Raw genomic sequence first — 23,971 nt, forward strand, 5'->3', positions numbered from 1 at the left:
ATTAAAAAATGTTGGTTTGTCATCCAGAGTTAATGATTCATATTTGACCTTGTACAAAACCAAATTATCTGCAAAATTTCTCTAAACTAAATTATACTATAATTCTACAGACCATAAATTCACAGAGTAAAACAAGTGTCTACTCAGATCAGATTTCCTTTCTGAATTACCTAGCACATGACAAATCAAGAAAGTCAGACAATCTCAAATACAAGAAAAAAAAGACAAAAATACATCTAAAAAAACCTTCAATGTAAATCGCATCTATGAATTAAAATTGCTCAGTGAGCATGCAGACAAAAAGATGTATACATTTTGGATTATTGATCAAAAAAAGAGGATACATAACCAAAGAATACCTGGAAAAAAAACTCTGGCTTCTGGTTTATGAGGAAAAAAAAGACAAAAATGTAGTTTTAAAGAATTCCTATTCCCAATTTGAATTAACAATGTATTAAACATTGTCATTCAACAAATACATGGTGTATAACAAGCCATGCGGCAACAAGCTATGGAGAACAGGAAGGCATAATCCCTGGCACGTTGACTGGCTCTCAGCCCGAGCAACAAAAATATAAGTACAACAGACCCCAATCAAGCTTAAAAGGAAGAAAGGAATTGCTATTCAGTTGAATCTGTTAGAAGTGTACAGGTATGAGCATTGGATAATGTTCCCCAGAGTCAAGCAACATAGCATCACTCACGATCCAAACTCACATGAAGGCCAGGACTTTGCTGGCACTAAGAGGGCGGGTTCGGAGGTGGGTCAAAATCTAAAGATTAACAGCGGGGCAGTATCCCGCTCTGAATCCACCTCCTTGTAAGTTTCCCCAAGTGCCGGCTCTGCCTGCAGTTTACAGACCCGGCAGGTCAGGCAATTGAAATACTGAAGATGTTTAAGCAGCATTTTACCAGCTACTAACCATTTTTCCAACTTTTTCAGGAGGTTCCGGTCACTGAGATCACATCAGGTAAGTACGTCAGGTTTTCAGTGATTCTCCATTGCTTTGAATAGGTGACAGCTGCAAAAGTGGTATAAAAGCTACCATTTCACAGCTTTTCACTTTGCAATGTTAGAAGCTGGAGCCTTCAGGATTTCCAATATACTTTTCAGCTTCAGGAAGGTTGGAAGTGTTTGGAGTGAAAACTCTATCCAGTGTCAATTCCTTGGAACAACCTCTCACCATTGGCAGATCGCTGTCAACTCAACTTCAGCTGCCATCTATTCCATCAGCATCGGTGCCCTTGAAAAAAACCTCACCTTGAGCCTCAGAATCCCACCACGAGCAGCCCACACACCATCACCACCAGGCACACCAGCAACACCAACCTTCTCCACAATCACCTAATGCTGCACAGGCCAGAGGGCATCAGCACATTGCTGCCCAGGAGGCCAGAGGCAGCTTCACCATGGCCAGATTTACTCCACTTGACATGCCAGGTTGGCACCACCCTATACCAACACCATAAAGCATCCCTACAATGCCCAAGCCATTCCCTTCACACTCTTCACCATTGCGGGGGTACTGTTATGTCTCACCATTCACTGCAACTCACTAAGCCACTTCCAAAGGAGCACACAAATCTATCCAAGAAAGCAAAGTTTTGAAAATAAAGATTTCAATGTTTGACGATACTTTACATGAACATTGGCTGAAAGACCCAATTGCCTACCCTTGTGTTGTTGTTGGTTGGTATGTTTGCACAAGGATGAAGGAGTATGTGAAGGATGGCTAGTGAAATGGGGAAGTGATAACATAGATAGAGGGGGGATGGGTGGAAGCGCAAGGTAAGTTGGTGAATAAGAATGTACAGGAGTAGGGCAGGGAAGGCAGAGTAATGGGGATGTGATGAATGGCACAGCAGGATGAGGTTGAGTGTAGCTTTGCAGTAACATTGTGATCTACTGAGCTCATTGAAAGTTTACGACACTGCAGCCAGGTCCTCCTGACGATATCCCTGCTTATGACCTCCTGTGCAATGTGCAACCAGGCTGCATTGGTGACCTGGGGAGGTCTCTTCCGCCCATTGGAAGGGAAGGAAACTGTTCCTTGCATGCTGAGACTCCATTCCTCAATGTTGCAGAACACGGACAAGCACAACTATCAAAATGAATGTGGCCATGGTCACTTTAAGGAAACAGGCTGATGACGCATCATCAAATGATGTCATTAGACCAGCTTCCTTTTAATTAGCTGGGAACCTCGCAGAGTGGTCTCAACAAGCCCAATCAAGGGAAATCACTTCAACAGAGCGGCTGCTACCGGCAGCAGGGTTCCATTCCACATCCAAAGTCGCCTGCCTCTCTCCCGACCCAGTAAGAAAAGTCGCGGCCGAAGAGTGGCAACAACAGGGTTACTAGAGGTCTGTTGAATAATACTCAAATATAAATTAGCTTCTATGGGGGGGGGGGGAAATCTTTCTTTGTTCTTTAGAATTCTCTCAAATGAAATCTCCATTGATATTTGTGATTTTGACAGCTCAGTAAAACCCTCCTTACTTTAAATTAGTTTAACCTACGCCGGTGCAGACTCAATGGGTCGAATGGCCTCCTTCTGTGCTGTAATATTCTGTGAATCTATGATTCTATGAATCAGATTAATGCTATGGGCATGATCCTCTGTTTTAAAACTAAACAGCTCCAGAACTAGTCTACATTTATTGTACTAAAAACAGCATTCCCAGATATGAAATGTCAATGCAAGCAATGACCTCATGTTCCATTTGAAATTTAATGGGTAGAAATTCTTATGCGTTGCACCAGTGTTCTGCACTGAAATGGCACTGGTCCCATTGCCATGTCTCATGTAAAACAGGCATTAGGTTCCTTGAATATATGTTAATTCGGGACCCAACTCCTGTTGCAAGACCCCTTTACAAAATTAGTTGTCAACGAGTGGTGTCGGAGTCAGGCCTTGCTGATCGCACAACTTTACTTTCACATTTTTAGTTCTCAATTGGCTAAAATAACAATGACCGCTGGAGCTGTTTTTCAAAGAATAGTTTTTAGGACTTGTTTGTAAAGTAATTTTAATGAGGGGCTGAAATAGGTAAGTCACATTCGATAGCTAAGAGAGGGACAAGTTATGATTTTTTCATTCAAGTGCTTTGTATAATGCAATTTAAATTTACCACAAGATACTATGGAAAATGCAATTTATAAACCAGGATTGTTCTAAACTTAACTATTCATAGCACAACAAGTTTCCTACACACAACTGAAACACCAATGAATGTGTATCAGAACCACGGAGTTCTATTTGTTCTTCGAAACAATGGCAACAAATCTGTAATGCAAAGATCACCACTAGTACATACATACATAGCATCAACTAGTTACAAGTTTGACAATATGCATTGTAATAAAAGAGCAGTCATTGCTCAGCAATACTTGTGGCATTTGCGCAAACTGTTAATATACTCTGACAGCCATCATTCTGTTAAGGCAATTCCATTGACTCGTGTTACTTTACTGACATTATCACATTTGACACAAGCTAACTGCATGTCAATATCATCACTATCTATAATTGTGGTATTATTGTAATACTGTCAGACAGCAATTTGTTCCAGAATGCACTACATTAGTCAAAAGACCTTCCATGAACTTACTTCTGATGAGGTCACCAGTGGTGTCATTTGAAGCCAGGTTTGATGGGTGCTGTGCATCTTGATGTATGGTCCAGTTACCTGGCGAAGGTAAGGTCTCCTGCTGTGCAACTTCTCTCCCCTCATCATGTTTATTGGTATCTGAAAGAGGCAATTATTCAATGTTTTCTCTAACTCTCCAATTACTAAAAACATGTAAAAAGGCAAGATGATGTTTCAATTTAAGTTAAAAAAAAGTTTATTCGAACATTCCTTTATTCTGGCCATCTAGGAGGACGAGAGATTTCTCGAACATCTATGAACAAAAATCAAATCACTCCTTGTTTAGGTGATTACGGATTTTATTCTATTTTGAGGAAAAACAATTTTATTGCACATCAGATGGCATAAAAACAGAGTACACCTAGAGAAAAATCAACACAGATAGAGTTGAGGAATTTTACTTTGGAAGAATAGAAAAGATTTAGGGAAACTGCGCTGTTGTAACAACGTCTATCAATCCTGTGCACAATGATGGAATTGATTACGAATGAACTGGAGGATTACCCACTTGATAGCATAGTAAACAACAGCTAATATAAACTCAAGAAAAGATTCTGTCTGACTAACTACTGATTTCTTTAAGGAAGTGAAATCCCAAGTAGACTGTTTCACAAAGTTCTATAATGCTTACTATTTAAGAGCAGAGGGTTAGGGATTCGGGATGAAACCTGGGAATCAATAAGAAACTGGTTGAAAGGTAGGAGGTACAGTGTCATTTTTTGAGAAGTTATGTCAGGATAGGGATAAGTGCTGCGTGGGATGCCCCAGCGATTGGTACTGAGAAACCTCCAGTTTTAAAAAAGTTCATTAGTAATTTGGATGCAACCTGCTCAAATTTTCAGATGACACTTAATGGTGGTAGGGGTAAAAGGGAGAATGTGCATGAGCGGAGACAGCTCAAGAACTACAAAATGAGTTAAACAGAGCCTAATTTGGAATATCAATGGAAGATAAAATATGAAGTGTAAAGTACTACAAATATGAAGGGGAAAAAAAAGACAAAAACTCCACAAATGGTGTTGAAATAATTAAAGATGAAATTGAAAGAAATCTAGGGGTTTGGCAAACTCAACATATATCTGATCACAGCAGGGCAGCAATCAGTAAAGCAAACTGAATACTGAACTATATCAGCAAAACACAAGTTGGAAGTGTTCTGCTCAGATCTTACTTTGAATACTGTATGCAGTGTCGTTCACCAAGACAATAAATATTCAAGCCCTGGAAATGGTTCAGAAAATAACAGAGAGACTGATGCCTAGCATCATAGGACTGAGATAGAAGGAAAGATTAGAGAAACTTGGGCTCGTCAGTTTTGAAAGAAGAATCAAATAATCTTAGAAGCATATTTTTAAATATATAAAATAGTAAAGAATATGGAAAAGGTAAAATTAAAACATGAAAGTAGGACAACGGTTCAAGGTAGTAAAAGGCAAATTTAGGAGTGAAGTTAGCCAGTTCTTCTCCACACAAAGCAATGATGATTGCAATGGGCTTTCAGGTAGAGGAGAGGAGGCAAAAATCCTTGAAATCATTTGCAAGACAGCTGGATGCCATTATGGGGTCATTAGGGTCTTTCTGGATAGATCAGCTTCAGATAGATAGAATGGCCTATCATTTGTACCCATCTTGTGAATTCTCAATAAAACCATATCTGGGAAGACTTTTCTGGCACCTGTCTTGCACTCTTGACAGGATGCAAATAATGCTGATCATCCAATAGACAATTCCTGTATCACCTAGAGCCTCCAATTGTGTCTTTTGCAACCATTCTAGCCTCTCTCTATTTTATCAAGACCACTATGTCAGTGCTGTTCCAAAACATTTTAGATCCGAAGGCATCCTACATACTCTTGTTCCTCCCGACAGTGTCGAATACATGCTGGTGTCGCTATTTCAGACTTATTCCAACAATTTTTTGCCTGGGCCTCAAAATTGAAACTCTTTACCTCCCTCAATCTTTCCTTCCTCCTGAAATCTTCAAACATTTAAACCCCGACCGTGGCATCACTTCTTCCTTACTTACCGAGCAAATTTTAAAATTTGCTGACATCCAGCACTATGAGATTTGGTTCATCACCTTGGTTTTTCAATTAAAAAATCTGAATCTTCATACCTTAATGCATGCTCCCAGAATGGATAATTCTATATTCAAAAGTGCATGTGCAAAGGGACAGAGTACCAAACAATGACACTGTCTGTGAATACCACAAGCAAGATGACAAGTGCTTTGTGAAAATTCACTGAAGTTCTGTGCAGATCTTTTGGACGGAGCAGTAATTCATATTGTATAGAACCAAGGCCCAGATTAAAAGTCCTGATTTTGTATTTGCTCGTTAGCCCCATTTTGAACACTGCAATCTCAACATTATTCATTTAAATGATTGAGTTAACACTTCATTATTTTCCAATACAGGTACAATGTCCCGAATCCGGAACTACGAAAACCAGAATTGTCCGAAAGCAGGACATTTCGGTGAGTGGCGAGGAGCAGCATGCAGCAAGGTCCGAAATCCGGCAAAATCCAAAATCTGGCATGGATTCAGGCCACGGCGAGTTCTGAAATCCAGCAAAATACAAAATTTGGCACGGATTCGGTACAGAGGATTCTGGATTTCAGACTATTTATTTTCTTGTCTGAAAAAGAATGGCACGTACTCAGCCCCGAGGATTCCGGATTTCAGACGTTGCACCTGTACACAGTGTGGCACATGCACAGTTCAGTGGACTGTTCATGACACTTAGAGATGGCAAGGCTAATTTTAGAGTTGAAAGAGTTTATTGCTGCCAAAAACACACTGATGCATGCTAATGCTCACCTGTCTATATACATAAAATTGCCTTCAGAGATTTAAAAACTCAAACCCTGTAAAGTCACTGAACACTACAACCTAGAAATTTCTGCATGGTGGCGCCAACTGGGTGCAGAGAATGATCCCTGCGTTTGAACGGGCATGTCCAAGGCACATCTGATATAGGGCCTCATTTAAAAAAAAGACCGGCGAGCTGGTCGGACAACTATTGGCAGTCTACAGGAAGCTCACTGCGAAGGGGCTCGGAATGTAGAGTGGCAGTATCAATGACTAAAGGGAAAGGGAAGTCAATCAGGGGTGGGGGGGCAACCATGACGAAAGATGATCAGGAGGTGGGGGGGGGGGGGGGGGGGCAACCAACAGTCTGCGGGACTGCAGCAGAGCTGGGAGAAGCACTCCTGCACTTTTCGGTTCCACAATCAGTGAAGTGTTTTTATTTTAAACTTACCTTTTTGGTGGTGACCCTTTAAAGTCCACTGGTTAGGCCCCATATAAACCTGATTTTCCGGAATGCAGCCGGCCCAGGCAACCCAACTTTGTACAGGGGGCCTCATATTTGCATTTGCAAAGGGTCTAACGCAGGGCCCTAGACACTATTTTCTGCCTATACCAATATGCCGGGCGGTGCACTTCCTGCCCTCCGTATTCGGGAAAACAGTCACAACGCCATCAAATTTCTAGGACAGTATGTTGACATACATGCACTGAAAAGTATTGAACCTTTGTTAAAAGAATGATTTTCTACTAATGTCAACTAGTAAATCACCTAAAAATAATGTTTTCATAGTGGCTGGACTCAAGTCAGGAGGTCTACCATTGGCCATTTTTTCCCCACTGGATAATCTTCCTCCTGTTGGGGAAATACCTTGCAGCATAAATACATGAAAAATAAAGTCCTCAGAGATACTCTTCAAACTACAAGGGTTTTTCAGCAACTAATCTTGCAAGTTCATTCATTCCTATGTGCTCAAATTTGTCTAAGCAGTACCACTGATGTCATCACTATACACTACTTTAAATTATGTTTAAACATATTAAAGAAGGGAGAGAAAAGAGAGCATTATAATTCCATAAAAATAGTGATGTCAAAACTCTGCAGCCCTCTAATCACAAAACTGTTTCTGGATAGCAGCGGTGGATGATTTACATGGTGTTCAGTCCTTTTTTGCCCCAAACAGAAATTGCAGCTCAAATACTCTCCACATTATAATAAGCCACCCACAAACAGGCAGGCGTATTATGAAGCTATACAACGCTGGATGCAAGAGAGAACCATGTGTCCCTGGCACCAGAATTGCCAAGGACCTGGCGGAATGGAAGAGAACGTAATATTTTTAAAAAGCTGGTTTCCCGAAAGCAATCACCGATCAAGTGATTGCTAGTGAGCAGCAGCAATTTTTTTTTTTAAGTTCTCAGGTTGGTAATGCAGGTAGGACTTGCAGCGAAATCCCACCACGCAGCCAAAGCAAGGGCCCTATGGCAATGTAAATGGCACAAGCATCGGCCCAAAGTATGCTGAGCCCAGGAATTGGGACGGGTTCATTGGTGCATCTATGGGACGGCCAAACGTCCATCCCAGATCCACCCCCAAAAGGTCCCTCCTGGAATTTCCTACCCTTGATTTTTAAAAACACAACTTGATATTTAAAGCTTCACAATATGAACTGAAATGGTGCCTTTGTAAAATTTTGGGTGTTCTGGGAGATCCAAAGGGCAGAGCAATGTAAGAAGAAAGGAAGGAGAGCTCACGGAATGGAGTCTCTCGAAGGGAACAACAGTGCAGAATGCTTCATTACATGAAAATTTGAGTTCCTGACTAATGATGAAGTAATGAAAACTACTAATTTTTAAATTAATATATGCAAGACCAACAATTCTGCTTGCTTATCTGAAGGAATGAACAGGGAAAAATACTGGTTGATCCATAATAATCACTTCAGAACAGACAGCGGTTTGGGAACAATTCACCTGCCCACACTTTTACAGTAAGAGAATGGTAAAGAGGGGAAATAAAAGGAAGAATGGGGAAGAAAGAAAAACACTGAGGCCGGATTTTTGGCTTTGAGTTTTTTGGCAAAAACGGTAACAGTACGTAAAACTTACCGTTTTCGCTGTGCTACCGTTTTAGGCCAAACTTTCAGCCATTACATCAGTAAGGGGCGGCGTTGCACAAGCATTCACAGTGCCTTGGGAGGTAAAAAAAAAATTCCAAAAATATTTACAAGACCCTTAACTATCTAATCGCTGCAAAAAAAAATGTAAAAATATAAAAACTTTAACTTACCTTTTTTGCAGGTTTTCGTACTTACCACTGCTGGCAGGACTCCACCGACAGGTTTGACCTGTCGCTATTCTGGGCGCAGCATACGGGGTCGGGAGAGAGCCGAAACTCAGACGCAAACGCAATCAGAGTCGTTGCACGTCGGCGCACTTCTCCCTGGCGGTATATGGAAGCGCCGCCGCAAACAGGTACCCGAGGATCCCGTCCGGGCTTTACGACCAGGTTCTCGCCGTGGAGGGTCAAATCGCAGCGAAAACCCGGTCGCAAACCTCTCAAAAATCTGGCCCTAAAAAAGGTTTTCAATTTATATTCTTGGATTTTCACATAAATTTCACTTCCAGCTACGAACTGAACTGTTCCCTCCTGCAAAGCTTCCTCCATGACCAAATTGCAAAAAAACTTGCACTTGATTGAAACACACAGAAGACGAGATTCTTGACAAATCACCTTGCAATCATATGAATCCAAATAATGATGCTCCAATAGCTCTGTGACTGGTTGTCATGCGAGACATCAGGAAACCAAGTATCTCACTTTCTGGGCTTCATGCAAGCAAACTTTTATATTGATAATTTCATTGATGGCACTATCATCAAACATCACAATTAATTTTTCCATAACCACAGGTGGGTAGGTAGGCAGCACAGCTTCCACTGCATATCAAAGTATACATCACTGCACAAGAAGGACTCTATGGAGAACTATTAAAGGAGAACTCTAGAAAGGCTTGCTCAGCGCCTGGATAACAAATAGCATGGCGACACCATCAACTGAAAGACTGTGGGGATATCAGGAAGCACTCCCTACAGTGCTTCAGTGGAGCACTTCCATTTCCCATGCAAGCCATCTCTCTGGTCTCTCAAAGTGAGATTGCCAATTTAATGCCAAGCTCAGAATCGTTTTATGCTATGGGTTGAACCTCACTGGAAAATGAAAAATCATCCCAATGCACTTAACAGGAGTGTTATCAAACAAAATTTAACACCGAGCCACATGAGATATTAGGGCAGGTGATCAAAAGCTTGGTCAAAGAGGTAGATTTTAAGGAGCATCTTAAAGGACGAGAGGCGGAGAGGTTTAGGGAGGGAATTCCAGAGCTTAGGGCCTCAGCAGCTGAAGGCATGGCCGTCAATGGTGAAGCTATTAAAATCAAGAATGTGCAAAAGGCCAGAATTGGAAGAAAACAGATATCTCGGCGGGTTGTAGAGCTGGAGGAGGTTACAGATAGGAAGGGGGAGAGGCTATGGAGGGATTTTAAAACAAAAAACTTTAAAATTGAGGCGTTGTTCAACCAGGAGTCAATGTAGGTTAACGAGCATAGGGATGATGGGTGAATGGGACTTGGTGCGAGTTAGTACATGGGCAGCAGAGTTTTGGATGAGTTTAAGTTTAAGTTTAAGTTTAAGTTTATGGAGGATGGAAGATGGGAGGCCATCCAGGATTGCATTGCAATAATCAAGTCAAGAGGTAACAAAGGCATGGATTTGGGTTTCAGCATCAGATGAGTTGAGGCAGACACATTGTCAGGCAAGGTTATGGAGGTGGAAGTAGGCAGCCTTAGTGATGGCACGGATATGTGGTCAGAAGCTCATCTCAGGGTCAAATACGGCACCAAGGTTACGAACAGTCTGGTTCAGCCTCAGATAGTTGCCAGGGAGAGGAATGGAGTTAATGGCTAGGGAACAGAGTTTGTGTTGGGGACTGAAGACAAAGGTTTTTATTGGGAAGACCAAAGCCAATCATTTCTTTACATTTTCTTTCCCTGGAGAAAAGAGGAAACAGTCAAATTCTTAAAATTCAAGATGTGCTATACCCTAGTTACCCTTACATTTGTCAGTGAAAAATTCAAAGAGTCAAGGTTTAGTGCCATTCAATGAATGGAGCAGTTAAGTTATTCATATATTCTATATGAAAGTCACAATAAATAGGAAAAACAGTTAAAATTGCAAAGCACTTTTTAAACAGATGTTTAAAATGGTCTATATCCATTTCAATTTATTGCAACAGTTGGTGTCTAAAATCTCATTTAATTCAATAATGCTCTCTTGTTCCTTTACTTTAAGTGGGACACAAGCAAGCTCGATTGATTTGTTTAGTCTCAAACTCCACTAATAAATTGAACTCTCATTTTGTTTCAGCATCAGAGAATATGTTCTGCTTTTTGGTTCTATCAACTTATTTCATTTTTTAATAATGCAGTAATACAAAGGGCATTTTCATTATCCAAAGAGAAAATGAAGAAACAATTCAGCAAATTCAGGGTTTACAGCAACAACTGAAATCAGAAAGTTGAGATTTTCTTTGAAAAAAACAGAAGCACTACAGAAATAAAACAGATGCCTATTCAGTCAACAGCTGTCTAGCATATAATACACAATGAATTGCCAAGATTGAACTTCGGGCTGTTGGTCAGTTGACACACCCAAGCACCAATTTCATGCATTCAAACTGCTATCCCTCTGGAGTTGTCTATCTAGATTTTACCATGGAATTGTTTGTCTAAATTTGTAACTGCATTATATTGTTAGCTAGTGATGCCTTTGACAATAAGTTGATAAAAATTAAACCTTAGTTCTAAGAAAAATGACAGGAGCCTTAAATAAAAAGCTGTCAATTTCCACAAAAATCTTCAAACAGGAGGCTTCTACATGATTCGACTGATTTTCAAAAAGGCTGTTATGTAATTTTAAAAAATGTTGCAAAATGTCAATGTAAATCTTATACACACACACACACACACACACACAATCAGGGAGAAATCCTTTTAAAACCAATAATTTGTTTGGATTTTTTTTTAAAAAAGATACTCATGCCACATTCTCAAACCAGATACTTATATTGCAATTTATGGCTGCATTTATTCAATACAAATTACTTTTGGATACACATCAATGCAGAAGTGGCATGCAACTCTGAAAACCAAGTGAACTATAGCCCTGAGGTGTGAGACAGCTCAGTTTGAATTTCAAAGTCTTCAGTATAAATCAACCCTATAAATGTACCATACATTGGAATCATAAAACAAATCAAATGAATAGCTTGGGGGAAACTTTTTAAAATTACCATAGCAAGAGGTCATCAAACTTCAACATACTCTGAAAGACCAAGTTTAGATTAGATGCATATTTTAAAACTCAAGTTTCAGTCAAAGTGCTCTCCTAGAAATATTCTAATTATTCCAGCAATCAAATGCATATTTGAAAACATGGACGCCTGGTTTATTTCCCCACCCCCCTCCAAAAAAAATTATAACAAGTTGTATGGAATTAAAATATAACTTTAGGGAGGATTTGAGTTAAATTTTCTTTTAAGTTTAAATCGAACCTTTTGAACATAGAAGGCTGAATTCTCCAACAGTATGAGATAGCTTACGTTTCGTTTTTCCAAGTCTCCTTACCGTCAGTGTGGAGCAAAAGACTGTTTTCTGTGAAAGTATCCTCTTCTGGCCCTTCAGGCCCGGGAGGCTCTTTCACCTGGGACATCTGCCAAGCAGCTCAGTCAGGCACAGATCCCAGAAACGGAACCAGCAACCCTGATAAAGACAAGGAGAAAAACTCACAGTATCACCCCTTAAACTTTAAAAAATGAAAAAGCGGTACGTTCTACCCTTTGTGACCGTTCATTTAATTCCCCAAAACTACTTTTACGTCTCCATTGTAAACCATTATTTGAACTACGTCAACAGTTGTTTCAAAATCAGAAAAACATTAAACAAAAACTTAATAGATACATAAATAGTTGTCCTTAACGAAAATAATCTAATGGTGCATTATCTTAGAGTAGTACATTAATAGACTTGGCCCTACATTTTTCTTGGGTTACGTACCTGAAAACCATCCCAGTCCCTTGTGTTTTCCGAATGCGATTTTATTGGATTAATAAAAAAAGTTACAAAGTATCCCAAGGACGCCAATCGGCCACTTTCTGCAGCCTGTTCTACAATGAGGATTAAGTGAAGCCTTGCAAAGATAGTCAAGCTCCAACCAAACCTGCTGCTCTTACATTATTTCTTCGAACTCATTTCTTCACTTTTCTTCACAAGAGACCTTTTTTTCTCCTTTTCTCCCCAGACCACAATTTTCATCATTTCCGGATGCCAATGTATCGAGCGCTGGAGTGGAGCCACCAAGAGTGCTGGGTAGCCGCAGGGTCCACATGTCCACCCGCTGCTACTGCCTTCAACTACTATTTCACTCTTCGCTTCATCTGATTTATTTGCATTCCAATCATTTATTTTCTTTCTATATAAGATTGCAGTCAAATATTTCTCTATATATAAGTTGAATTCATCGCCGTCCTTCTTCGAAAGCCTTCGTTTGAAAAGAAAATATGATTCAGGTTTAACAGTTACATACTGCATAACAGCCGATTCATTTCCCGGTTAAAATGCTGCGTGAAATCCGAATGCTTGTTCTAATAATTACACATTGGCTGCTATCGGTTGACGCCCAGTGGATCTTAAGACCCACAAAGGACCCGCCCTTGATATTTCACTCAGAAGTTCTGTAGTCGCATAGCTAACAACATTATTTAATTCAATTCACTTCAAAAATGTTTCGTTGCGATTCTTAGCAATATTGTTCACCTTATAAAGCTGTACTCAAATAATGCATTTACGCTTGCAGTTGTAACAGTACACTATTTTAAAACAAAAGTTTCATTTCACTGTCATCTGCTCTGGTCTTTTAGAAAAACTCCACCACTGTGATAAAGGTGAATTCCTCTCCCCTTTCATCATGGCAAGAAAATTCCACACAAAATATTTTCAGGAAGCTTATTTCAAAACAAGTCGTTTCAAAACATACAACCTCTTTTATTTCTGTATCATGATTTAAGGTTTATGGGGCAAATTTTCTTTAATAATACATAATTAGTAACATTTACAGGAACCTTAAACTATCCAATATCAACAACAGTTTTACTTCTATGTCACATTTAACATAGCAAAATGTTCCATGACACATTGTAGAGGGAAGGAGTAGGGGTTGGAAGGTTAGGGAGAGGTGACTGAAGGTATAGCCAAAAAGCCACATTTTAAGGAGGCATTTGAAATGAGGATTGATGTAAATCAAACAGGATGGCTTCAGTGTTACTAATACGTACTTGGAGGAAGTACTGGTTCATCTCAGATTTGATGTTGGACAGACAGCCAACCAGCACTGCAATAGTTGTAAAGTTGAAGGGCTTAGGGAGGGCGGTCAGTCGTTGGTGTGCGTCAGCACCCAGCATGCGACTTTCTTTTTTCAGACCCTGCAGAGATACCTCTATGTTGAGCCCCCTCCTAGAAGGTGTGTGCTGGCGATGTATTTCTTCCACTAGCAGTACTACTTCAATTATGACATGCAGCTCCTGTTTGTGAGCCTGGGGGCGTCAGGACCACCATGCGGGGGCTGCCTGTCTTTTACCAGAAACTGATCAGGGTCTGGAACAGAGTCGCCACCAAACGCAGTTCTCCCCCGTCTGGAGTGGCGACTGTCCTTCGGAAGCCACAGCTCGAGAATCCGTACCTCCATGACCGCAGTTTTAGGTGGCAGGCGGACGAGAGGGCTGTGGCTGGCGAAGTGACCAGGGTCAGTGACCTGTCCTATAGCAGAGGAGCGGGCTGGATGGCGCCAAACAAGCTGGCACGGCACCTATCCTGGGCCGACGTCCAGCGTGCGGCAAATGCCATTGAGTCGCTAAAAACAGCACTGGGCCCTGACACCCGTTAGGTGAGTGGAGGAGGCCCGAGCACGTGGGCGGATCCTGTCCGAACTGACCCCCGTCCGGATGGAATTCCTCATCGACGCCAAGCCCCACAACCTCCCTCGAGAGCTGGCCCCTCACAACGTGAGCCTCCTCCAGGAAATCCCCTCAGTGCCTTTCAATTCTGCACGGAGGGGATTCCTGTACAGGCTGCTCTTGCATGCTCTCCACCTTGCCATCCTCGAATGCCATCCGGACATGCCATGGCACACCATCTTGCTGTCCGGAGGAGGTGGGGGTCTCCAATGGCATGCTCTCTACGCAGGAGTCCTCACCTTATGTATTGGCGACTTGGCCTGGAGGGTGGTGCAAGGAGCAGTCCCGTTTTTAAGTTTTAAGTTTTTAAGTCGGTTCACGGGCTCTCAGGCCGCCTGTAATTTCTGCATCCCAGCATCCCTTGGGAGCACTGTATATAAGCCGGACCCTAAGGCATGTTCCTCACTCTGGAGTGTCTTAATAAAGACTGAGATCACTGTTACTTTAACCTCCCTGTGTGCAGCCTCATCTGTGTTAGGAACACAATAACTAGCGACGAGAATAAGAATCCAACGCAAAGATGCAGCAAATTGTGAGCATCCTGGAGAAGTTCTCGGAGGATGAGGACTGGGAAGCCTATGTCGAATGGCAAGACCAGTACATTGTAGCCAACGAGCTGGATGGAGAAGGAAGCGCTGCAAAAAGGAGAACGGTCCTCCTCACAGTCTGCGGGGCACCGACCTACAGCCTCATGAAGAATCTTCTGGCTCCAGTGAAACCCACAGATAAGTCGTATGAGGAGCTGTGTACACTGGTTCGGGAGCATCTTAACCTGAGAAAGAGCATGCTGATGGCGAGGTATCAGTTCTACATGTGCCAGCGATCTGAAGGTCAGGAAGTGGCGAGCTACGTTGCCAAGCTAAGATGACTTGCAGGGCATTGTGAGTTTGATGGCTACCTGGAGCAAATGCTCAGAGACATTTTTGTATTGGGCATTGGCCACGAGACCATCCAAGGAAAACTTTTGACTGTAGAGACACCGACCCTCAGTAAGACCATTGTGATATCACTGGTGGACATAAACACCTGTGCTAACACCAAACAAATCTCTCAGCACACAAATGCTAGCAATGTTCATAAATTAACTGGAACTGTGTTTGCGAGCAGAAATGTACAGGGCAGAACCCACGAGTCTGCAACTGCCCGCAGGCCTCAGGTGACCCAGATGACTCAGAGTCCCCAACAAAGGATGAATGCAAGGCAATTCACACCTAGTTGGCATTGTGGAGGCTTCCATTCAGCCTATTCATGCCGCTTCAAAGGGTATGTTTGCAAGAGCTGTGGAACAATGGGGCACTTCCAATGAGCTTGCAAACGAGCTGCAAGCTCTGCAAAACCTGCTAACCACCACATGGCAGAGGAAGATTGGTCCATGGTGGATCAAAGCAATTTTGAGCCTCAGAGAGAGGAGGCAGATGCTGAAGTACACGGGGTGCATACATTTTCGACGAATGTCCACCTATTCTGCTTAATGTAAAATTGAATGGCTTACCCGTAGCCATGGAACTAGACACTGGCGCTACCCAATCCATCATGAGTAAAAAGATGTTTGAGAGACTGTGGTGCAACAAGGCATTCAGACCAGCCCTGAGCCCCATCCACATGAAACTGGGAACGTACACCAAAGAGCTTATCACTGTCCTGAGCAGCGCTATAGTCAAGGTCATCTACAAGTGCACGGTGCACAAATTGCCACTCTGAATTGTCCCAGTCGATGGCCCTACACTGCTTGGAAGGAGCTGGCTGGGCAAAATCCGCTGGAACTGGGATGACATCCGAGCGCTATCACCTGTCAATGAGGCCTCATGTACCCAGGTTCTGAACAAATTTCCTTCTCTTTTTGAGACAGGCATTGGAAACTTTTCCGGGGCGAAGGTGCAGATCCACTTGGTCCCAGAGGCACGACCCATTCACCACAAGACGCGAGCGGTACCTCACATAGAAAATAGGTGCAGGAGTAGGCCATTCGGCCCTTCTAGCCTGCACCGCCATTCAATGAGTTCAGGCTGAACATGAAACTTCAGTACCCCATTCCTGCTTTCTCACCATACCCCTTGATCCCCCTAGTAGTAAGGACTTCATCTAACTCCTTTTTGAATATATTTAGTGAATTGGCCTCAACAACTTTCTGTGGTAGAGAATTCCACAGGTTCACCACTCTCTGAGTGAAGAAATTCCTCCTCATCTCGGTCCTAAATGGCTTACCCCTTATCCTTAGACTGTGTCCCCTGGTTCTGGACTTCCCCAACATTGGGAACATTCTTCCTGCATCTAACCTGTCTAAACCCGTCAGAATTTTAAACGTTTCTATGAGGTCCCCTCTCATTCTTCTGAACTCCAGTGAATACAAGCCCAGTTGATCCAGTCTTTCTTGATAGGTCAGTCCCGCCATCCCGGGAATCAGTCTGGTGAACCTTCGCTGCACTCCCTCAATAGCAAGAATGTCCTTCCTCAGGTTAGGAGACCAAAACTGTACACAATACTCCAGGTGTGGCCTCACCAAGGCCCTGTACAACTGTAGCAACACCTCCCTGCCCCTGTACTCAAATCCCCTCGCTATGAAGGCCAACATGCCATTTGCTTCCTTAATCGCCTGCTGTACCTGCTTGCCAACCTTCAATGACTGATGTACCATGACACCCAGGTCTCGTTGCACCTCCCCTTTTCCTAATCTGTCACCATTCAGATAATAGTCTGTCTCTCTGTTTTTACCACCAAAGTGGATAACCTCACATTTATCCACATTATACTTCATCTGCCATGCATTTGCCCACTCACCTAACCTATCCAAGTCACTCTGCAGCCTCGTAGCATCCTCCTCGCAGCTCACACTGCCACCCAACTTAGTGTCATCCGCAAATTTGGAGATACTACATTTAATCCCATGATGAGGGAAAGAGTGGAAATCAAGTACGACAGGCTGCAACGCGTAGGCATCATCTCCTCAGTGGAATTCAGCGAGTGGGCCAGCCCGATTGTTCCAGTACTCAAAAGTGATGGCACAGTCAGGATTTGCGGCGATTATAAAGTAACTATTAATCGTTTCTCGCTACAGGACCAATACCCGCTACCTAAGGCAGACGATCTATTTGCGACGCTGGCAGGATGCAAGACATTCACCAAGCTAGACCTGACTTTGGCCTACATGACGCAGGAGCTGGAGGAGTCTTCGAAGTGCCTCACCTGCATCAACACGCACAAGGCACTGTTCATCTACAACAAATGCCCTTTTGGAATTCGGTCGGCTGCAGCGATCTTCCAGAGAAACATGGAGAGCCTACTCAAGTCGGTACTGCACACGGTGGTCTTTCAGGACGACATATTGGTCACGGGTCGGGACACCGCTGAGCACCTACAAAACCTGGAGGAGGTCCTCCAGCGACAGGATCGCGTAGGGCTGCGACTGAAGAGGTCGAAATGCATCTTCATGGCAACAGAAGTGGAGTTTTTGGGGAGAAAAATTGCGCGGACGGCATTCGGCCCACAGACGCCAAGACAGAGGCTATCAGGAACGTGCCCAGGCCACGGAACCTCAACTATTTTGGTAACTTCCTACCGGGGTTAAGCACCCTTTTAGAGCTCCTACATGTGTTATTGCGCAAAGGTGCGAACTGGGTATGGGGAAAAAAACAAGTAATTGCTTTTGAGAAAGCCAGAAACATTTTATGCTCCAACAAGCTGCTTGTATTATATAACACGTGTAAAAGACTTGGGCTAGCATGTGACACGTTGTCGTACGGAGACGGGTGTGTATTACAACAAGCTAACGTTGCGGGGAAGTTGCAACCTGTCGCCTATGCTTGTCTAAGACCGAGAGGGCCTACAGCATGATTGAGAAAAAGGCATTAGCGTGTGTGTTCAGGGTAAAGAAAATGCATCAATACCTGTTTGGCCTCAAATTTGAGCTGGAAACCGATCACAAGCCCCTCGCATCCCTGTTCGCTGAAAACAAAGGGGTAAATACTAATGCCTCAGCCCGCATACAAAGGTGGGCACTCGGGCTATCAGCATATAACTATACCATCCGCCACAGGCCAGGCACCGAGAACTGTGCGGATGCTCTCAGTCGGCTACCATAGCCCACCACGGGGGTGGAAATGGCGCAGCCTGCAAACTTGTTGATGGTGGCACAGCCCGCAGACTTGTTGATGGTCATGGAAGTGTTTGAAAATGATAAATCACCTGTCATGGCCCGCCAGATTAGGACTTGGACCAGCCAAGATCCTCTGCTGTCCCTAGTAAAAAACTGCGTACTGCATGGGAGCTGGGCCAGCATCCCCGTTGAAATGCAAGAGCCAATCAAGCCGTTCCAGTGGCGAGAGGACAAGCTGTCCATTCAGGCAGACTGCCTGTTGTGGGGTAACCGTGTAGTGCTACCAAAAAAGGGCAGGGAGACGTTCATCTTGGATCTCCACAGCACATACCTGGGTATAGTAATGATGAAAGCGATAGCCAGATCCCACGTGTGGTGGCTCGGTATCGACTCTGACTTCGAGTCCTGTGTATGGCAATGCAGCGTATGTGCTCAGCTGAGCAATGCGCCCAGAGAGGCACCACTAACTTTGTGGTCCTGGCCCTCCAGACCATGGTCGAGGATCTATGTCGACTATGCGGGCCCGTTTCTCGGTAAAATGTTCCTGGTGGTGGATTGAATGTGAAATAATGTCGCGAAGCACCGCCACCGCCACCATTGAAAGCCTGAGGGCCATGTTTGCCACCCACAGCCTGCCTGACATACTGGTCAGTGACAACGGGCCATGTTTCACCAGTGCCGAATTTAAAGAATTCATGGCCCGCAATGGGATCAAACATGTCACCTCGGCCTCATTTAAACCAGCCTCCAATGGGCAGGCAGAGCGGGCAGTAAAAACCATCAAACAGAGCCTTAAACGAATCACAGAAGGCTCACTCCAAACCCGCCTGTTCCGAGTACTGCTCAGTTACCGCACGAAACCCCACTCGCTCACAGGGGTGCCCACGGCTGAGGTACTCATGAAAAGGACACTTAAAACCAGACTCTCGCTGGTTCACCCCAAGCTGCATGATTAGGTAGAGAGCAGGCGGCAGCAACAAAATGTAAACGATGGTCACGCCACTGTGTCACGGGAAATTGATCCAAATGACCCTGCGTATGTGCTAAACTATGGACATGGTCCCAAGTGGATCGAGAAAACGGTGATAGCTAAAGAAGGGAATAGGGTGTTTGTAGTCAAACTCGACAATGGACAAATTTGCAGAAAGCATCTGGACCAAACGAGGCTGCGGTTCACAGACTGCCCTGAACAACCCACAGCAGACACCACCTTTTTCGAGCCCACAACACACACCTGAAGGATCAACGACACCACGCCGGACCAGGAAATCGAATCCATCACGCCCAACAGCCCAACAAGGCCAGGCTCACCTGCAGGGCCAACAACACGCCAGCACAGCGAGGGCACAGCCAACACACCAGAACAGGCATTTGTACCGAGGCGGCCCACCAGGGAAAGAAAGGCTCCCGACCGCCTCACCTTATAAATAGTTTTCAATTTGACTTTGATGGGGGAGTGATGTTGTGTATCTGTAAAGCATGCACTCCCATGTTCCGCCACCAGGGAGCTCATCCCCTGAAGTCCCAAGGGATCCCAGCATCCCTTGGGAGCACTGTATATAAGCTGGCCCCTAAGGCCTGTTCCTCACTCTGGAGTGTCTTAATAAAGACTGAGATCACTGTTACTTTAATCTCCCTGTGTGCAGCCTCATCTGTGTTAGGAACACAATATAGAGGAGTCCGTGTTCCACGTTTCTATTGAATGTGCGAGGTTGCAGCCCCTCTTCCAATATCTGAAGGGGCTGCTCCTCAAATTCTGGTTGCACTTCAGTCCCACACTCCTGATCTTTGGGCACCCTGTGCGGAGGAGAGCGGGCAGTTCAGAAGGCCTCCTCGTAGGACTGCTCCTGGGCATGGCCAAGGGGACCATCAGCCGGTCCAAGCAATGGGCGGTCGAGGGGGTCGTTCAGCCCGACTGCCTGCCTCTCTTCCGTGGTTACATCCGAGCCAGGGTGTCCCTGGAGATGGAGCACGCGGTGTCCACCGGTACTCTTACGGCCTTCCGCGATAGGTGGGCGCCGGAGGGACTGGAATGCATCATCACCCCCTGAACCAAATTTTAACCATGTCCAAAGTTTAATTTGTCCATGTTTGTCGGTTTTAGTGCCCCCCACACCCCCCTTTTAGTTAGGGTGCACTTGTATAATTTGTGTTTTTAGAGCCCTCAAAAAAAAAACAAGGAGGCACGTGTTTGGAGTGTCCCCCCCGTCACCCCCCTCCCTTTAACCAGGGGGCACTTGATTAAAGTGCACAACTAATAAAATAGTTGTAGAGTTGAGGGTGTTGATTGTACAGTGAAGCTGGATACAATCCTAAAATAATGGAAACCAATTCCATGCTTCCAGAAAAAATTGTCAAGAAGCAGAATGTAGATGATGAAGTGGGAGTGAAAATTCCAGGACTACCATTTATTAAGCTTTAATTTCTCATATTATACTAAAACAAATGCTAATATTACAGTAACAAGCTACTGAAATGTCAAGAATTGATTCAGATTGTAATATTAATCCTATACAATCAACAGATACAATAAAAAATAAAAAGTAAAACTTGTTAAATCATTTCCTGCTGCTTGAGTTATCTTTTCCTTTGTCCATATTATATTTTCCCCATTCTCCCTTCAACTTTAATCATTACATTTTTTACCTAATATATCCCATTCCATCTATTGTGGCCCTTTTTTCTTTAAAAGAAGTTAAGAATACTGCACTTATCTTTCTTTCTGTGCCTCCCAGGTCCCAGCTGTAATAAAATATGAAGCCTTTTTGTCTATAATATATCATGGTTTTGGCTTATTTAAGTCATGGCACCTTTGAGGTTGAAAATCAGGATAACTTACAGAAAATGGTTCACCTTTTTTTGACACAAAGCCCCAGGTAAACTGAGCATCCTGTGTGTTTTACTGGTCAGCGTGACAGCTTGGCTCAGTGGCAACATTCTTGTCACTGTGCTAGAAGATTTGTGTTTATGACCCCATTGAATAGATTGGGCCTATATTCTCTGGAGTTTAGAAGAATGAGAGATCATCTCATTGAAACATTTAAGATTCTGAGGGGGATTGACAGGGTAGATGCTGAGAGATTGCTTCCCCTGGCTGGAGAGTCTGGAACCAGGGGGGCATAGCCTCAGAATAAGGGGCCGGCCTTTAAAGACTGAGATGAGGAGAAATTTCCTCACAGAGAGGGTTGTGAATCTTTGGAATTCTGTGCTCCAAAGTGCTGTGGATGCTCAGTCATTGAGAATATTCAAGGCTAAGATAGATAGCTTTTTGGACTCCAGAGGAATTAAAGGATTTTGGGATAGGGCAGGAAAGTGGAGTTGAGGTCAAAGTTTACCCATGATCTATCGAATAGTGGAGCAGGCTCGAGGGGCAGTATGATCTATTTCTTCTCCTAATTCTTATGTTCTTATGTTCCAGGATTTGAGCATATAATCTAAACTGGTGTTTCAGTGCAGTACTGAGGGAGTGCTGCATTATTAGTGGTACAATCTTTTGGGTGAGATATTAATGTGAGGCCCTGTCTTCCTGTTCAGGTCGCTGTAAATGATCCTACGACACTTTTTTGATAAAGGGTAATGAGTTCTTAGCGTATCCTGACAAACATGACTCCCTCAACCAACACCATCAAAAAAACAAATTAATTGCTCATTTATCTTATTGCTATTCATGAGATTTGTTGTATGAAAATTGTCAGTTACCTACAAAAGAACAATAATTGCATTTCAAAAGGAATTAATTAATTGGTAGTACTTTCGAACATCTTTCTGAGTCAATGGAAATAAAAATCGGGAAAAATGTAAAACAGGCTGCCGACTCATTATCACCTGTTTTACACTATCTCACAAAACAAGATCTGCCCTATTACATTCACATTACAAGTCAATAAGTCATCATCATCATAGGTGGACCCTCGTATCGAGGATGACTTGCTTCCATCTGAAAAAGGGATGAGTTCACAGGTGTTTCAATGAAGGATCTAATATTCCAGGTCCAGAACTACATCCTGAAGGGTGGAAGATGCCTTTTTGTGGATTTTTTTAACGTGTGGTGGCCGTTGCACACCAGCCACCACACAGGCTTGACAAAGCTAGGTCTTGATCCAGTGGCAAGGATTAACCAAGACGACTGGAGACCAGCTCTGCTACATGGACCTAGTGCCCACACATATCGCAATGTGGGCTGGCCCATGCCACCCCTGGGCCCTCGCCTCTTCTGGCCCCAAACTCTCGCCTCTCCTGGACCCCGATCACTTTGCTCCACAATCACTCACCGCTCCTGCACCCCAACCTCGCTGCTCCTACTGTACCTTCCCATGCTCCAATCACCGACCTGGACCTTGATGACATCAAATCCAGTCGCCCTCTTCGCTGTCGTCACCCTCCTGCACCAGCTCGCGCTGTACCTTGCAGTGGTATGCTGCCACGCTGCTTTAGGCCGCCGCTCACCGCTCCTTTTATGGCCCCGACCTGCCGCCGATGGTCTCTCGCAGGTTGGGGCTGCCACGCTGCTCAGTCAATAAGTAAGTACGAATCGAGGTCCTTACTAGCACCTAATGCACTGTCAGAATGGAAAGTAGGGGTTGCAAAAAGATGGGCCTCAGACTTTAATGGGCAGGTAGGCAATGGTGGCAAAGTGAGAGGGAGAGCCAACAGTATCAGCAAGGCTACTGGGAGCAGTGACAGCCAGGCTGAGTTTCTTCAGCAATAATCTTACCTGTACTCATAATCAGTTATTCTGAAAAAGAGAAAGTCCAGGTTCGTTGTCAATAATCTCATGAGATCCAAAGCTGATGAAAAAAAGCAACTTTTGAAATTGCACTCACAAATAACAAACCAGTACAGTGAGTAATAAAAACAAAAAAAAAATGCTGGAAATACTCACCAGGTCAGGCAGCATCTGTGGAGAGAGAAATAGAGTTAATATTTCAAACTCTGTTTCTCACTCCACAGATTCTGCCTGACCTGCTGAATATTTCCAGCATTTTATGTTTTTATTTCAGATTTCCAACATTCGCAGTATTTTGCTTCAGTACAGTACAGCCAGTCAAACAACAACTGAAATGGCGTTGTGGATCATCCAAGATAAATTTAACACATGCTCATATCTGCTAGAACTTTGTCTATGTATAATCGGATCGGTATCTAGGACAAAGTCACTATGTCCTGACTAATTTATGGAACAAGCAACTTGGCCTGAGACTCGCAGACAACCAGTCACTGAGGGAAAGAGGGGACAGAGAGAGGGAGAGAGGGGACAGAGAGAGGGGGAGCGAGAGGGGACAGAGAGAGAGGGGGAGGAGAGGGAGAGAGAGAGAGGGGGAGGGAGACAGAAAGAGGGGACAGAGAGAGAGG

At 43.7% G+C, this 23,971-nt stretch overlaps 1 protein-coding gene across 3 annotated transcripts in view; it reads right to left on the bottom strand.

Annotated features, from left to right (window-relative positions):
• mdfic (MyoD family inhibitor domain containing) overlaps positions 1-23,971 on the bottom strand; it is a 196,704-nt gene that overhangs the window by 41,567 nt on the left and 131,166 nt on the right. For 2 of the 3 annotated variants that reach the window (XM_070901621.1, XM_070901620.1), the window contains 3 exons: positions 12,572-13,055; positions 12,143-12,277; positions 3,613-3,750 (listed from right to left, as the gene is read on the bottom strand). In XM_070901621.1, coding sequence (XP_070757722.1) covers positions 3,613-3,750; positions 12,143-12,227 — 223 coding nt within the window. In that variant the 5' untranslated portion in view covers positions 12,228-12,277; positions 12,572-13,055. Of the gene's footprint in view, positions 1-3,612; positions 3,751-12,142; positions 12,278-12,571; positions 13,056-23,333; positions 23,351-23,971 lie in introns of those variants that run through there. The other variant, XM_070901622.1, reaches the window with a different exon arrangement.

The sequence above is a fragment of the Pristiophorus japonicus genome, chromosome 15, assembly GCF_044704955.1.
Source record: "Pristiophorus japonicus isolate sPriJap1 chromosome 15, sPriJap1.hap1, whole genome shotgun sequence".
Lineage (NCBI taxonomy): Eukaryota > Metazoa > Chordata > Chondrichthyes > Pristiophoridae > Pristiophorus > Pristiophorus japonicus.